General features: G+C 40.8%; 1 protein-coding gene across 1 annotated transcript in view; it reads left to right on the forward strand.

The window, feature by feature from the left end:
- The window catches only part of Vps13c (vacuolar protein sorting 13 homolog C), a 165,236-nt gene that overhangs the window by 26,778 nt on the left and 120,127 nt on the right, over positions 1-18,331 (forward strand). Inside the window, 9 exon segments of the mRNA XM_087564087.1 lie at positions 964-1,023; positions 5,924-5,989; positions 6,250-6,359; positions 8,614-8,673; positions 10,973-11,032; positions 12,908-12,988; positions 13,768-13,825; positions 15,873-16,000; positions 17,789-17,895. Of these exon segments, the coding sequence (XP_087420213.1) occupies positions 964-1,023; positions 5,924-5,989; positions 6,250-6,359; positions 8,614-8,673; positions 10,973-11,032; positions 12,908-12,988; positions 13,768-13,825; positions 15,873-16,000; positions 17,789-17,895 (730 nt within the window).

Below are 18,331 nucleotides of genomic sequence, written 5' to 3' on the forward strand. Positions count from 1 at the left end.
ATGTTGTTGAAAATGGAACTCTCATGTCAAGCAATTTGAATTGGGCAAGTAAGGCATTTTTTTTAGTGACAAACAGGAGAAAGTGTTATGTCCCATCAAAAAGGTCCAGGTAGAGTGTCAGGAGATCAGAATGGGGTGACACGGTTAAGTTGTGCAGCTCAGTGGGTTCTGTGAACATGGAAGAGAGAAAGAGGTCTTCAGGTCAGGGAGGCAGGGTAGGCAGGGTAGAAAAGGCCAGGCACATGTGGGGAGAGCTGGACGTTAAGGGTTTGAGACAGAGTATTTGCATGTACGGTTGGGAAACTAGCTGAGATCACTTTAAAGAGACCTGAATGACAGGGCAATGAGGTCAGTAATCACATTACCTGGTGCAAAGGTGAACTTTAGCCTCCAGCTGGCCGAGGAGTGGGAGTTCACAAGCCTTTCTTTAAAAGTCTGAAGTTGCTGTGCTCCCTTTGGGAGGGAAGTGGGAGAGGGAGCTGTCTAGCCAGTATTAACTCCAGTGAGCAAAGCCTGCAGGCTCCTTGTCTGCAAGGAACAAGTCACACAGTGAAGTAAGCGGAGACTTTCTCATCTGATTTTAAAGCTAGTGGCAGATATCATAGGAACTTAACGAAAACGGGCCACATGACAGGCAGGAGGAGAACCCAGATGACACATTTGTGTTGTGTTTGAAAATGCGAGATGACAATGAGACCCAAGCCGTCAGTGCTGTTTATCTGCCTTGCCCAATGTGATTCAACTTTCATGGTGGAGAATTTTTGTTTGATGTGGAAGGAAGGTTTTATGTTGAGAGAATGGACGTGCCGTCGCTGGGAATGTTTCCGTAGGGGTGGATGGTTTTATGTCCCTGGCTCTTCACATGTCCTGCAGTGTGGTTTCTGTGGTTCTGAAGCTAAGTCTGCAAAACTAAAGGTGTCTTATAACGCTTTGCATTTCGCTTCCTGCTGCCCTGGGATGCAGGTGCACATGGGGAGTTCATGTATGGCTTGGAAAGCTTGCTTTACAAGGACGTCAAGCCTGGTGGGTATGCATGGTTAATTACACTTAACTTCACGATACTGATGTTCTTATTTATGCTTGAGCTTTTAGTGGAGTCCACTGGACAGTGCGTGTCCTTTGGGAAATATGGAAATGTAATTCATGTTCATACCCTTGCCATCTCTTCCTCTTCCCTCCCTCCACAGCCATTCACTCATTCACCGAGTCTTTGAGCGTCTTCTGGAAAACTCTGTGCTGGAAGCTTGTTGTTTGTGAGTGAGCAAGCACAGCTCACTGCCCCTGTAGAATTCTCAGATCTGCAAACGACCGTGAAATTTGTGCTGCCCTCCCTTTGGCTTAGTTTTTAGTACAGTCATAGTGTTTCCCAACAGAGTGCTTTCTTTTGCTTACAGCAGATACTTTCAGATTTGCAAGAAGCAGTAAGATGGAATATATGTGTTATATATATATTTATTTTAATGCTTCATCCAGAGCCTCAAGGAGGACCCCTGCATTTTTTTCCCGTCCTCCAGTTTGTGTAATCTTCTCTTCTGTTGTCCTGTAGAGTGTGTTGAAACCTGAAGCTTCACAAAAGCAAACTGAAGGCTGTTTGCTGTAGGATTTAGAATATGAATCTTATGTACACTAGGCTGTGTACCAGATAGTAGCAGTTTCAATATTTAAATGAAATGTTATGTCTTTATAACTCTTCAGGAATTTATGTTAATTTCAGCACAATTTAGATTTGCTTTGACTAAATGGTAAGTGCGTGTGCATCTCAAATTTCAAATACTGAGTGCTATGGTAGAATCCCTCTGCAGATAAACTTCTTTAATATGTATTTTTATTTTGACAGTGGGAAAATTTGCATGGCAGTTTCGAAGCATTAAGTGGAGTTATCTTAACAATTTTTTATTTTATAAATCTATGTAAGGTAGTAACCGTGATTGACTGCTAATTTGTTACTTTACAAATCTACCATGGTAGTGACCATGGCTTACTGCTAATTTGTTACTTTACAAGTCTACCACTGAGGTAGCCGTGGCTGACTGCTAATTTGTTAGTTTGTTCAGTACGAGGATAGCATGGAGAATCTCAGGGTCATTGGGCAGTTTTATAGGCTGCAATGAACTGGCTCTCTGTTGTCACTGCTACCAGTGTTTTCCGGTCTTTCTAGGAAGAATCTGCCTGGAAGTTATAATGAGTGCTGGTGACCTATCCTTATACCTTCCACAATCACCGGTCTTGTAAAAGCCAGGAAAAGGCACAGCGAAGGAAGCCTTAGCTGACTCATTACCTTTCTTCTTTTAGATTTTAAAGTAATCATAGTGAAGTGAGACTCATGGTGCAGTGAGAAGATTTGTTTGATGACGGCCTTCCCTTCGCTCCCTGGTCTTAGCTGGGGTCTCAGGTGTACTTCATGACAGTTTCCCCATTCAGTTTCTGACTACGTTCTTCCCCTACTGCATCTCACTTTTTCTTTAACATTAGAGCATCAATTCCTAGGTAGAGCTATTTTCATGGTGATATTAAAGCATTTAACTTTTTTTTTTTTTAAGATTTATTTATTGTATGTATGTGAGTACACTGTAGCTGTCTTCAGGCACACCAGAAGAGGGCATCAGGGGGCTGGGGATTTAGCTCAGTGGTAGAGCGCTTATCTAGGAAGCGCAAGGCCCTGGGTTTGGTCCCCAGCTCCGAAAAAAAGAACCAAAAAAAAAAAAAAAAAAAAAAAAAAGAGGGCATCAGATCCCATTACAGATGGTTGTGAGCCACCATGTGGTTGCTGGGAATTGAACTCAGGACCTCTGGAAGAGCAGTCAGTGCTCTTAACCTCTGAGCCATCTCTCCAGCCCAGCATTTAACTTTTCACTGAGTTGAAATTTGTATCTGGTGTAAGCAATGGCTTGTAACTCAGTGGCTGTCATGGCCTGATTCAAGGTGGGACAGCTCACTGGACTACTTACTGGTACTACTTTGCTACTGTGCACTCATTACAAAAGCAAAAGAAAATGAAATATGCCAGTATTTCTTAAAGTTTTTTCTTGACAAAGTAGAATTTTAACTTAAACGGACACTAACCTTTGAGCAGGTCTCTAAAATTTTGTGGGACACAGGAGAAGGTGCATGTGAAGCATTTCTGAATGCTGAGTCAGCTGATTCTCAAGGGTGTTTGTTCGTGCAGATGTGTGAATCGTGTGAAGTTGCTTCTTGTGGACAAAGGCCATTTGTACTCCAAAGATTGACAGACTGTCCTCATTCAAGGCTCAGTGTGTAGCTACTACAGAAAACAAAGTGACAGAACCGCCATGTTTCAGTAGTGACACTTGGTGCTTTTGATGAAACATTGGAGTTCTAAGAACCCCTTACTTGCCACCTCGAGCTTGACAACACTTAGTATGGCCAGATTGTCCCGTGAGTCTGAGGTAATTGCAGCAAATTTGCCTCTTGTGTTAAACGTCGACAGGACTGAATGTGAGGGGGCTCTGCCTCACTCAGTGCAGCATGATTTCCGTATGCCCAGCGATTGGAAAGTCGTGGCTGTCTGAAAGGCCCATGTCACGTGTGCGATGGCCAACTGACTTTAATTGACTGACTATAATTAGATGATATATCTTATATATAATCTAAAACCCTAGTGAAGAAACTCTACTTTCTTTTTTTTTTGGTTCTTTTTTTCGGAGCTGGGGACCGAACCCAGGGCCTTGCGCTTCCCAGGCAAGCACTCTACCACTGAGCTAAATCCCCAGCCCCGAAACTCTACTTTCTAAACTTGACTGCATTCCTCATAATTACACGTGACCATGCACACACTCGCCCCCTTTCCAGTGGCATATCTGCTTTGGAATCATGTTTTCATCATGGACTTCAATCAGACAACATATCTCAGCAGATTGAAGGCAGAAGCAGACATATGAATCTTGCCATCTTCCACTAAGCTAAGCCACACTAAAGCCAGATATTACATTTGTACAAATGTAAAATCGTGTGATTCTTCTCACTGGGGATGTGTGTGTGTGTGTGTGTGTGTGTGTGTGTGTGTGTAGTGCATTACTATAAGTAATCAAGTGATGGTTATTATTTTGAATGAATTGAAAATAGTTTCTGTTTTTTATTTCTAGCATCATAAATTATATTACTTGAAATCTCTTCAAATTGCTCATGCTTTAAATGTGAATTTAAAAAGTCCCAAGATCAAAGTTTTGAGAACTGTCCTAGAGTATTTGAGAATCAGAAGAAATTTATTCTTTATTAGATTAAATAGGGATTTTCTCTCAAAACTCTTTTGTAGCACTTTTGTAGACTTAAGATGGTATTAGGAGGACTGATGTGGTGCCTTCCACATCTACATGAATGCTAGAACAGGGGCTAGAGCGCTTGTGAAGCTAGAGCTAATGGTCAGGCCTGGAGACTCCAGACAGTGCTGCCTCTCTTACCTTCCTCCGGTAGTGTTTCTTTGAGAATTGTCTTTCGTACGCTTGATTTATGGAGTGGAATCAGGAACTCTCACTGTGTTAAGAAATGCTAGTGGCTGTGCTAGTCAGCTTCTGTTATCTATGTAACGGACTTAGTCTGAAATACCAGTTTATTCTTGTAATTCTAGTTCTTGTCTTAATTTTATGGTAGGACAATTTATAAATATCGACAAAATAAAATAGAACTTATGGCTGTATACAAATATATTCTGATCACATTTTATATTTTGTTATGATGTTTGTGTGATGTCTTAGTTCATTTGAACAGGCATATGCTGTGTGCCTTTGCTTAGACAGGGATCTCTGTTCTTGGAAGCCTCTTGCTGGATAGGAGCCTCTTGCCCACTGGCAAAAAAATCAGGCAGACATTTCAGTACAGCACCTTGTTGTTTATTAGAATTTTGGGTAAGGTATAGGCCCTGAGGCTACGCAAGCAATGGAAAGATTCATACGGGTGGTGAGTCATACGGCAGGAGTGTTGGACACGAGACAGCAATACCTAAAAGTTTGCTTGGTAAAGAATTTGCGGACGGTAGCCTGATTGCAGAGTGGTGTGTAGGGAGGCAATAGCATTGGCATTAGTGTGTTTTGGAAGTTACCAGTAACAGTTCTGCAATTTCCCATACGTAGGTGGCTAGCAGGCGTGGCAAAGACCAGGCCTGTGCCATGCATACACATTTGATTTTATTTGTCAGGCTGCAGAGAACCTTTAAATGATTTGGCATGGGTGATTGACAGGCTCAACTAGTATATTAGATGCAGTGGCAGAGCAGAAGGTCTTTTCTGGGGAGCAGAGTCAGGAGACCATGCAGGACTTCCTCTGGAGGTCAGGTCATGGCTGGTGCCTGGCTGTTGGTTGAGTAGAACACTAGAGGGTGTTGGCTAATGTGAAAATGCCAGATAAGAAGGATACACTTTAGAGGAACCAGTGCTAGCCGAATGTACTGTTTGGTATACATTTTATACCCTTCTACTTTCATGAGCTTTACCTCATGCTTAAGCAGTTCTGTTTGCAAAGATCATCATCTAGAGAGGCCATAGCCCTCAACCCAGCCATCCCATTTGCCCTGCCGCACATCGCCTAGAACTTTCCCTGAGGCTTTATGTCATGTCATCATCGTTACATTTCCAATATTTTGGTAACATTTAACTTAAAGTGGCACTGTAATATGTAACTATAAATATTGAAACACCATTGGGAATGGATATGTTTTATCCATGTTTTATGTAATTGTATCTGCCTAGTTATTCTCTAGATTAGAAGTTGTTCTTCACTGCAGAATGTTAATATAGTAAAGAAAGCTTGTGAGTTTGTGTTCATGTTGAAATAGTGGGTCAGTCAGTGTAGAGGGAGGTAAGTCTCGCTGAACTTGGATTCAGGAAGAATTCTCGTATTTCCTTTTCTGTCCTCTTGTCTGCTAACTTGACTTTTATCCTTTTCTCACTAAAATGCTTCCACTGAGAAGGACGTAAGCGTAAAAAGCACAAAAAACATTTTAAGAAACGTTTTAAAGGTCTTGATCGCTCCAAAGGTAGGTACAAGCAGTTCTCTACCTGTGCTGTTTATACACCTTGATTTCTGTCCTGGAAGGTAAAATGAACATTAGTGTGCAGTTTAAACATAAAACTGAACTTTAAGCTGGAACTGTTTATCAGATTCTAAAGTAAGTCTAAGAAAGGACCCTAGAATACAATGTAATTTCCATTGCGTAGTGCGTTTAGCGCTCTTCGGCCATCAGTCGTGAGGTGTGTGAGAATTGCAAGTCTTGAGCTGTTTTTCTCTTTTTCACAGATAAGCCCAAAGAAGCAAAAAAGGATACATTTCTGGAAAAATTGGCAACTCAAGTAATAAAAAATGTCCAAGTGAAAATAACAGACATTCATATTAAATATGAAGATGATGTGAGTAATTTCAGTATTTCGTTGGTCATTTGATATGATTTATGATATTCTATATCTTCTGGTATTCCATCTGTAGATTAACTGAACCTAAATTTAAATTTGATAGCCACCCCTGTAAATGTGCTGGTGCTTCACCCTTTGCACAGCAGCGCTGGCCAGGCTGTGCATCCGTAAATAGTGTAAACCTCCGCCTGGGCTGAATGTTCCTGTGCGTTGTTCGGATTTTGTTGTATATGCGATGTATAACTTTAAGAGACTGATTTCAGTTATATCGTCAAAACAATTAGAGTAACTGCTGGCAATAGCAGTCAGGGGACAGGGCCTCTGGTCAGTGTAATACAGACTCTGACTAGTCCTGCAGTGGGCCTGAGCGTCTCGGGAGCACCCACAGTGGGTTAGAAGCCAGGCTCGAGGCAACCCAGCTTAGAGTCTCATGTTAATTTGCCTTAGATTTGACTAGATTAGAAGATAGACAGGGTTTCATTTCCCTTCCTGGGTTCTCTGTGTGACAGTGTTCAATGCCATGTATTTGCAGTTTGCTCATTCTATCTCTTGGCTTTCTGGAGGTATTAAAGTAAATTTTGCTAACTCAGATACGCCTGCATGCAGCAAGTCAGGAAAAATGTACCCAGTGTATCATGGAAATGAGTTATTGTTAAAGCCGTGTGGAGAAATGGGACGTTTCTATACTGTGGCTGCCAATGCAAATGATTATAACTGCTTTGAAAGCTGGAGTGCTTTCCCTAAAGACCTAAGATTAAGACTAGAAGATCCAACAACTGATTTTCTGTCATTCACAGCAATATGGCTGGTGATTGTTGTAAATCAAAATACACTAGTTATTCAGAGACAGTATATATATATATATATATATGTATACCTGTATATATATCTGAGTATGGGGATTATAAGTGTGCACCACCGTGGCTGACTCCATTATACATTTATGTGAATAAAATATTTATATGCATTAATTACAAATAAAGTATATGAAGCTGTTTGTGCTTCTCAGCTACCCCAGAGCATACACACATATTTCCCGTTTGATAGGGGTCTGTGCGACAATGCCATGGAGTTTCATTGGATGACATAGTACAACATTTACAAGTTCTTTTCTCGCAATTCATGCTTCTATCACAAGCAAACAGTTGTCTATGGCTTTCAAACATCTTTCAGTGGTCACAACAGCAGCATCATGCACATTGTGACATAGGCTAAACACCATTTATAAATATCTCATATAGAAGTTCAGAAACAGAAAAGCAGTTCATCTTTGGTAGATTTGGGGTAAATAGACTTGGTCAATTAAATATTAAGATTCTAAAGCGTGGCTGCAAAAGTAGGATTGAAAGTTCAAGACCAGGCTGAATTACAAAGTGAGATCCTGTTTAAAAAAAAAAACCCAAAATAATCTCAGCAAAACAGGTACTTTTGAGGTGTCAAGGGAAGTAAAATTATAGAGTGCTCACGCTTGCGACCATGGGAATCCTAAGTGCTGAAGTCATTGTCTGCGGAGAACACTGTGGTATACATAAAGGACCATCTCTTTCTAGCTATCTAAGAAGAGTCTGCCAGCCATACTTGTGGAGCTTCTTAGGTGTAGGAAAACAGTTCTGGGAACACACCGCAGTAGTGGTATCTGTCATGGTGTTTCTATGGACACACAACCGTATCAGGGGCCCACTCCTGTCTTTGCAGGTCCCTGGGCTGTGTGACTCCCTCTTGGACATGTGCTTACCTGCTGACCATTTATTATTTTATTATTAAGTTTACATTCTATTTTAAATTTACATTTTTTATTCTTTTGAGATTTGAATATACAAATCCTGTATTTATATAATTTGCAACCCTCCCTACCACCCCCTCCAGCTCTTTCTGTGTTCCCCCCACTTTGTCTCAATTCATGACCTCTTCTTTTTACATTATTATTTTTAGTTACACAAAAACAAAACAGCCTCTGAATCCATTTGGTGTTATTCGTATGCACACATATTTTGGACTGACCACTTATGTTTTAAAGGCTTCACCATCGTTTTTTCCCATTAATTTCTTTTACATCCAGATCTTAGTCTACCTCCTCTCCCCATACCCTCCTCCCCTTCTCCTGTGAGAAGGGGAGGAGGCTACCCACTGGGTACCAACCTACCCTGGCATGTCAAGTCACTGTGGGACTAGGCACATGCTTTCCCACTGAGGCCAGACAAGGCAAGTCTCTACCATCTTGTATTTTAATGTTCCCTTTCTTCTTTGGTAGGTCACTGATCCAGAAAGGCCGCTTTCATTCGGTGTCACCCTGAGAGAATTTAGTCTGTTGGTAATGTTGGTTTATCTAAAACTTCTGTGGAATCTGTATAAAGTATTAATATTCTGAAATAACTGAATTGCCTAAGGCACAATGCTGCTTTAAATAGCTTTTATGTTTCTGAAGAATTCTCTTGCTGCACATTTTCTCCAAGTTCACCATTTTCAGTAATATTTTTATATTTAGTAATTATTTTGATTTTTAAAATGTTTCCACATAACAAATGTTAAAGCATTTGGAAGAAATAAATGCTGTATCTTGTACATGTGGGGAAGGAACAGATGACTGTGTAGAGTTCTGAGCTTGTACTTGGTAATATTTTGTAGGATTTCCAGAGAGGAGACAGAGTGTGAGCATCACGAGGAGGGAGGGAGGGAGGGGGGAGGGAGGGAGGGACTGGGATGAGATGTTATTCATGTTGATTAGATATTCCATAATGCAGATTATTTTGTCTGTAATCCCTTAAGCAATATAGGGTATGTATAGGTAGAGTTTTTTTTTTTTTTTCTTTTTTTAACTTTTCTGAGTAACTAAGTGGTAAGGAACATGTCTGGGGACATGCAGTAGCTTCTGACAGAGCAGAATATTCAGGAGCAATACTATCTGAAAGACCAGTCTGAGTTCTTATGGGTAGAGGGATCACTGATCCAGACAACTGAGCCTCATAACAGACTTCATAAACAGCATCATACTTAACTTTGAGCATCTAACAAGTAAAAAAAAGAGAGAGAGAAATAGCAGACCACAGTCCACCTGGTCTGTAAGGCGTTCTAGTGCAAGTGGTCTTACTGTGTGCTGTTGTGATTCCCCAGTCTTTGCTCAGAGCCCCTACTGTTTCATTTGCCACCATAGCAATTCCCTTTGACAGTCTGGTCTTAGAACTCATGTGAGGGAGGTCTTGCCTTTGTTGTTTGTTTACTTTCTTCTTAGCATTTATTAGTGCCCTCCCTCATTCTCCCTGTTTTATTTCATCAAGATCTGCAACATGTTGTTCTCAAGGGTGGGTACTGAGCTAGGCTTCTAGCTAAGCCACACTTACTGCTGATTTAGGAGTCCGAGGGCCCCTTTTGTGTTTTGTAAGATTGAGTCTATCTAAAGCAGGTGGCTCTTTGTCTGCTTCAGCTGCTGGGCCTCACTGATGAGAGGCTGTCAGAAAGCCTGCTGCGTCTTTTGTATACACACCGTTCTTCCTTTCACCTTCTCAGAGATAGCCTTACTTCCACATTAGATCCTCTGTGTCTACATTGTCCCCACATTCCTGCTTCTCTCATCCTCTCTTCCAGAGCAGCTTGCTTTTCTCTTTCCCTCATCTTCCTATACGCAGTGAAACACTTTTTTTTTTCCTTTTTTGAGACAGAGTATTATTATGTAGCTCTGGTTGGCCTGGAATTCATTAAGTAGACTAGGCTGGCCTTGAACTCATGGGTAGCCTCCTGCCTCTCTCTGCCTCTTGAGGGCTGGTATTAAAAGCGTGTCCTATCATGCCAGTCTTAAACACCTTTGTCTCTTCCTCACAACAAAACTTAAAAAGGCTCTGCTTAACTTTCCATCCCCAGCCTGACTCTAACTATCTCTTCTTCCCCACCCACTCCTTAAGTCAGACATGTTGAGAACTGTCTGCTTTCCATGTCTGACTCCCACTCAGTTCCTTCTGACTCCTCAGCTTGGGAAATCATTTAGGCAATCTGTCAGCAATGTCCCCTAGTGGGTGTTAGTACTTGGCCTTGTCAGCCACACTGCACACATGTGCTGACTTCCACACTCACTGTGTTTCCATCCTACCTTACAGCAATGTTTATTTTTCAAAAATGTGTATCTTCTTCATGTGTACATGCCAGCTCTTTGTTTTCATGCACGTCTATGACTTCAGATGCCATAGTAACCCAACAATAATTTTCTAAACGGAGGAACGTGGTTGAAAGAGTCCCTTCAATTTTAAATTTCACTGCTTCTTTTTGTTATATAAACATATAAAGTATCAGTTAACCTTATCTGACTTAACCTATGTAAGTTCTGAACTTTTATAAATATATTTATTTGGTAAATGTTTGTGTGTGTGTTTGAGAGAGGACATTTCTGCACCATAGCACACATGTGACAGTCAGAGAAATTTGTAAGAGTATATTTCGCCTCCTACCATGTGGGCCTTGCGGTTGAATTCGAATGTTAGTGGTCAGGTGGCAAATGATTTTACCCATTGAGCTGTCTGGCCGGCCCCTTTTCTTTCTACATTATTTGATGATTACGTACAGATACCAGAGTGTGTATGACACATACTACTTTGTAATAGTTGACTTTCATTTCATTTTAGACGACCAATGAACACTGGACTCCATGCATTTTAAATGAAGCAGAAAAAATCATATATAAGGTACTATACTCTTCGTATACAAGGTTCTAGAATTCCTGGTGGGGATCAATTTTTGTGCTCATGTGGATAAGATCCTTAAGAACTGACGTATCTGTTCAGCCAGATGGTAGGAGAGAGCAGCAATGTCAGAATCCAGCTTGGAGAGATGTCTCCCTTCAGGTTGCCCCCAGAGTGTGATTATTTAGTCATTTTAATGCAGACTCTGCAAAGGTGTTAAGTACATCTTAAGGATAGAGCAAAAGTAACACATCTAAGCCCTCAGGAGTTTTGGGAAGGCGTGGGAGTAGGATCTGACTTATAGTAAATGATCCAACTCTTTTTTTTTTTTTTTTTTTTTTTTGTCTTTTTTTTTCGGAGCTGGGGACCGAACCCAGGGCCTTGCGCTTGCTAGGCAAGTGCTCTACCGCTGAGCTAAATCCCCAACCCATGATCCAACTCTTAGTAACTACTTCTGGCCATATAAAATATTTAGAGGAAACTGAAAATATTTGCATTTATGATAAAACTAGCAAGTGTCATTCCAGGGAATATTGTGTACACAATTGTGGGCATCCTCTTCGTGTGGTAATCTATTTATTTTTGACATTTTAAGTTTAGAAATTAAGATGTCTTTAGATATTTAATGTATTTATGGAATTGGTTTTGATTCCAAATTTTAGCCAATCAGGATTCTGAGTGATTTACATACGGCCACTTGAGTTTAAAAGAGTCTATATTTTAAATTGGCTGTCTAAATAACCTATTTCTGAATTTTAAACTAACCCTTGTTCCCTTTGACAGACTTGGGTATTTCATACTGATTGAGAGTTTAACACCATCCCTCATAAAGGAGAAACAAATAAAACGTGTTGGGTGTCAGAGGTATTTTAATAGGGTTGATGTGTTCCTTGGCAAAGTTAGCTCATTAGGGAACATGTGTTTAATTTGGGTGACTAAGGGAGCCTAAGATGCCTTGGATTTTAAGGACTGATGTTGTCTTTGTAGTTTGTTGATAAAGATGAGTCAGGGGTGGAAAAGCCCAAGATCCGGTTTGGATTCAGCTTTTCCCATGAGTCTTTGTGACCTCTTTTCTGCGCTGAAGTTTAGGCTCATCCATCAAGCGAAGAGTCTGGATACAAGAAGCCTCCCAAATGGTATTTCATGTAAGACTTGGAAACTGAGGCCTTAGATGTAGAAAGAATAATTTGTGATCAGGCAGGAGATGTGGTTAGGTGCACACTAGGCATAACAGAGCAGCACTGGTCAGTGCTTGCCATGGTTCATAGGCACGGGCGCCCCAGCCACCGCACCATCCAGTCTGCAGCTTTCCCTGCATTATTACCCATAAGGCCCTCCCCCACAGCCCTCCTCCACAGCCACTGGCAACTGCTGGAGGGAGCTTGTGTTTCCTTATCTGGCAAACAGTCCGTTAGATGCTAAATTTTTACTGTCTGATAATTGAATGAGTGGGAATCTCCTAAAAATGTGTTCCCAGAAACACATTTAAAAAAATGTTTCTCACATGAGTACATTCAGTTGCTATGAAATACCTAAGTCTGTCAAAGGCAACAAGTGTTATTTTAAAATTCAGAAATAGGCTATTAAACAAATTGATTAAGATAGCCAATTTAAAATAGCATTTGCTCTTTTAAATTCAAGAGTAGTCATGTGTAGATCACCCAGAATCCTGATTTGCTGAAATTTAAGATCAAACAACATTAAGGAAAATTAACAAATGCTGGGCTTAAAAAGTCCTGTGTGTATACTGTCCTTCCATTTTTGCCTATTTTTATTTCTTTAAAAGTTCAGGATTTCAGTGAACACCAGGGCAGTTGTTGAGTGCTGCTGTGTAATTTTCGGGTGCTTTGCTTGACGACTTCGGTTTCTCTTGCATAGCTGGTGAAGCTTGACAGTCTCAGCGCCTACTGGAATGTTGGCTGCTGCGTGTCGTACCGTGGATCAAGGGAGCACATCTTGGTAATTTCAGTTTTTACGTTGACATGCTAACTGCACATCCTAAATGTGTTTAAGAGGGAAGGTCCTTAATGAGGACAGGCTGTCAATCATTTTTTAACTGGCATATCGCTAAATCAAAAGTCTGAAAAACCTTTTGAACTTCGTTCCGTCTCTTCGGAAGAGCCCTCCGATTCTGAAGATCTTTTTGAAACCATTCACTTGACGATGACAAGGGGGGGCTGGAACCCCGCCCTCCGTGGTTGTTCATACACATTTTGGTGGTGTTCTTATTACACTGTTTCCTATAAGAAGGATTGCTCGTATTGTGAAGATGCCACCTGTCAGACCCGGAGCACACGTGTCCTACAAGTCTTCAGATAGCTCTGATGATCTGTCTCCTGCTGGTCGACCGCAGTCGGTCCGGTGATTCCGAGTGCTGGGCCAGTGTCATTTCGTCAGTTAGAAGGGAGGCAGGACAGCCACACTTTCTAGATTAGAAACTTTAAGATTGCAGGAACGCTCTGACAGAAAGTCAGCCTTTGAGTGGGATGTCATAGACATTCATCTGTCTCTGGGTGGTTTTCATAGAGAGGAGTGTAATATTATGCTCTTAGAGATGTAGGTCGTTGTGTTTGTTATAAAGAAAAATACCTGTACATTCGCACTGTGTATTTTCCCCCTGGTAGTTATCAGCAAGAGAACAATGGAGGTATAGACATGAGAACCATTTTTTTTTCTTTAATTTTTGGTATGTGTGGCTAACTGTCTTTCTCTTTCATTCTCAACTTAAATCTCTTTAGGATCAACTGAAGTGTGAAATTCTTACAAGTACAAACATCCCCCCAGACCATCAGTACAGTGAGTACCAGGGAGAGTTCATTTATGGAAGAGACATGGAGGTTAATGTTTCCACAAACCTTTCTAAATGAAGTTGCTTTAACAGACACAATGTGTTAGTTTTATGGCATTCGGCCATCCCTGTATATTTGGATGGTAACTCCTTAGGGCTAGACCATGGCCACACAGTACTGGAGAGGGATGGAGGAGGCCAGAGTATCTGGACCTCTGCTTTCTTTTGTCTTCTTACAGTGTCCCTTGTCTTATGGTTTGGCTCCTTCCTCCCTTCGCTCCCGTCACACCCTCCCCCTTCCTTTTTTTTCTTTCCCTCTCCGTATTTTGGAATCCGTGGGACTGTGGTATTTCATGTCACCTCTGGCAGTGTAAGCCAATCATGTGGATATTTTTAAAGTGAACTTTGTATTCTTTTGGTGGCCTCTCCTTTATTGCTCTGACAGAGTTACCCGCTTATCCCTTTCCTATATCTGCTTTCCCTGTTCAGTTTCCTCCTGAGAAACTGTTAGTTTGTTTTTATTCAGTGAACGTCTTTGTAATCGTCCTTGACTTCCGTGTCCGTTTCTTTCCATATTCCAGTTGTCTGGATCTCTAAGGTCCTCCTCTGTCTTTCATAGCTCGTTGCTGTAGATGATGGTGCTTTCTGTTATGCTCACCCACTTGAGTAATGACAGAAATTTGAAGTGTTCCCAGTTTGTAAAAAGTTTTAGTTTCATTGATAAAAATAGTTCCTAAAATATACATCTTATTCTCAGGCATTTATGAATCACATAAACAGGTCAAAATATTACATAATTTAGTGCAAAATATACTTATCATAAGGTAATAAATACACCTATATGGACTTGATACTACTCATAGTTAGATCGTATCACTATCATCATCCCTAGTAGACTTTTAGTTTTTGCTGTCATGCAACCTTAAAGTATTTATAGTTTTTCTCATAGTTGTCTGCATATGATGAACTGGAAAACAGTATATTGGTAATTTTTTCCTAGGATGATTTTATGTTTCTAAATTTTGTCAATTATTAAGAAAAATTAGATTTTTATTTTTCCTCTTGTTTTAATATTTTAAATGAATAATAAATTATTAAATCATAGAGAAACCCAGCTGTAGACAGGAACTGTCTGTGTTCCATTCTCCTTGTCTGGGAGCGCATGACTCCAGATAACCATGGAGATTGGGTTTAACTAGCAAGCTGCTTAACTTATTTCACAGATAAGTGGATCCTTATACCTCTCTCTGTCTTTCTGTCTCTCTGTCTCTCTCAGTGTCTCTCTCTCTGTCTTTGTCTCTCTGTCTCTCTGTCTGTTTCTCTGTCTGTCTCTCTGCCCATTTCTCTTTTTACATTGAAAATAGATGTTTTATGTAATATATTCTGATCGCCTCTTCACCCCCTCCCCCATTCCCTCCCTGTATCACTGTCCATTCACCTCCATGCTTCTTTCTCTCTCTTTAGAAAACAGGCAAATAGAAAACCAAAAGAATAGAACAAAACAGAAAAACAGACAAAAGCCAAAGAAGCAGAACGAGAAGCACATACACACGGAGACACAGCACACACAAGAGGGCCATAAAACATTTAACTGGGGACCATAATATATAATCAAAAGACCAGTCAATAGAAATGCCCAGACAAAGCCTAATGAGACAAAAATAAACTTCTGAGAGTGCTGTAGAGATAGTGTTGTGTGGCCGCCTGTTACGGGCATGGGGCCTGCCTTAAGTGTCGTTTGTGTACCTAGTGAGACTCCCTTGGAGAGACAGTTTTCCTTTGTGAGCCATTGCCAGTTGGAAAAAGCTTCTTGGTTAGGGGTGGGAGCTCACGTCCACTTCCCCATCTTAGTGCTGGGACCTGTGCAGGTCCTGTGCATGCTGTCATCATTTCTGTGAGGTCATAAGCCTTGCATATTTCTTGATAGTGATTTTATTATGCGTTCATAGCATCATTTTCCTTTTTACTTTCAAAGTGTGACATTCTCCTCATTGTTATAGTTGTTTGTCGTTAAGGGCATGCAAACCTATCTCACATGTTCCCACTTGACACCAGTTTTCCAGCCGATATCAGCCTCTGCAAAACTCTACATGAATCCTGGTGCAGAATCAGAGTTCAAAACACCGAAACTCGATGGGAATGTAGAAGTACAGAACATTGCCATCGAGCTGACGAAGCCCCAGGTAATGCTCCACTGGGCAGCTCTGGCATAATCAGCCCTGAGTCCTGATTGCTCTTGTGCCTGTCCTTAGTCATTCTCGATGGCATGCTGGTACCCTTGCTTTATTCTCTTGACATTCGATGAAAAAGATAGAAAGATTAAAAAAGAGAAAGATTTCAGACAAGTAGTTTCCATTAATCTGATCTTTTCCCCAAACTATACTTGATCTTATTAAACTGTACTGAATGATGTTATTCCCTTTGAAAATGTAATTGTAGGAGAGTTTCAGCATGCTTTCCTTCTCTCATTATTTTTTCTTCTCATTTTTAGCAGTGTGTGTGTGTGTGTGTGTGTGTGTGTGTGTGTGTGTGTGTACATATATGTGTGCATGTGTGTGTGGGTCAGAGGACAACTTGAAGGAGTCAGTTATTTCCCTCCACCTTGTAGGCTTTGGGGATTTATCTCAGACTCTCGAGCTTGGTGCGAGGCTCTAACCCCTGAGCCATCTTGCCAGCTACCTTTTCAGTTTTTAACAATTTTGTTTATTTGTACTTACATGTAGTATGTGAGCCTACATGGGCACTCATGCTTGCAGGAGCCTAAGGTGAGGGTATGAGATCCCAGGAACTGAAGTGATTGGGGGTTGCATCAGCCTCCCCTGCTCCTAACCACTGAGCTATCTCTCTAGCCCCATTACCTCAGTTTTTAAGAGCAGACACTCAAGTACCATCCCTTTAATTTTTAGAGCAACTGCTTTTCCTCTATTTGTTTTCCAAATGTGACAGTATGCCCAGAGGCTGTGTATAGCAGAGCTGGAGACCTGAATTGAGAGGATGAAAAGTCAGATTTTAGTTTAGTGTTATCTGATAAATAGAGTGTAAAAGGCCTTTGTCATTTAAGAATTTCTAGTACTACACTACCAAAGGGGACAGTAAGCACTCTTCTGTTTCGTTTTGCCTGGTCTGGATGGAACTCACTATAGTGTCAGGATAGGTTTGAACTTGCCTGTCTCAGCTTTTGAGAGCTAGCTATATATGTGACCCACCATTCCTAGCTTAAAACAAACCTTAATAATCTATATTCCTTAACATGCTTCTGCAATTTTTTTTAACATGAACATAAAGTGTAACTAGTATTTTGTATCCTTTCTCCCTTATGTCTTTGAAATCTGTGATGGAGTTTATTGTTGAAGTTTAGGCTAGACACATTGGTCATGTAACCTTTAGGTAGAATCGCATTAAGGAAGATTCAAAGGAAACTAGTTAACCCTTTGTCTAGCTGAGCCTGCGACTATTCCCCCGTCTCCTTGTGTGTTTCTCTTTATTTGAACTGTTTGCCAGGCCTACACAACACAAAGTTGTGTTAGTAAAGCGAGTGCTTAAATAGCTTCAGGTTGCTTAGTTAGGTATCAGTTTTCTGGAGCAGTTTGGGGATTAGTACTGTAGCCCTGGCACAAATGAGGGTCCAGACGAAAAGCAGGCAGACTCAGAAACACAGATGCAATCAACACTGGGAGACACACATTTTATTACTTCTAAGATTCATATTTTTATCCATTTTAGAATATCTGAAAAAAGAATGCCTATTACTAGTTATGTGACAGCTTAAATAACAGTATAGTTTTCTTTTATAAGAGAGCTTAAAATGTCATGCTGTAATTTCTAGTTGGTAATGTCATGTTTAATCAGGTATCGTTACTTTATTATTGAATTATCAGAGACTTTTGGCGTCCTCTAGAAAAAGAGAATCAAATCTAATTTTTATTTATGTGTTCACTGTAACAAACCTAATTTTGTTCTTGTTTCAATAGTATTTAAGCATGATTGACTTTCTGGAGTCACTGGATTATATGGTTAGAAATGCACCATACAGGAAGTACAGGCCCTGCTTACCACTTCACACCGACTGTCGGCAATGGTAAGTCAGAACCCCTGCCCCGCACTTGTGTGGTGTATGAAGATGTGCTCGCCTGCCTGAGTGTGTGTGGACAGTGGAGACCGTTGTTGGATGCCTTCTCTGATTGCTTCTCTCACTCCTGCTGTCTGAGACAAAGTGTCTAATTGAACCCGGCATCTCTCATCGCCCCAGTCCTGGGGCTGCAGCTGTGCATGCATTCTGGAGAGGTGACCTCGGTTCTTATGCTTGTTCACCAAGCGCTTGAACATGGGGTCTTCACCTTACCCTTGTTCTTTGGTTTCCATGAGATGAATGATCATATAGTCAGGGCCTTCAGAGTTAAATGTTTAAGGTCTTATCGTCCAGGCACTTCAAAAACAATAAGAAAAGAGAGATCTTTTCTGTCTGTGCAGGTTCCCCGCACCCTCACTAATACCTCATTTTATATTCTTTTTTT

Source organism: Rattus norvegicus, chromosome 8 (assembly GCF_021556685.1).
Source record: "Rattus norvegicus strain SHRSP/BbbUtx chromosome 8, alternate assembly SHRSP_T2T, whole genome shotgun sequence".
Taxonomy (NCBI): Eukaryota; Metazoa; Chordata; class Mammalia; order Rodentia; family Muridae; genus Rattus; species Rattus norvegicus.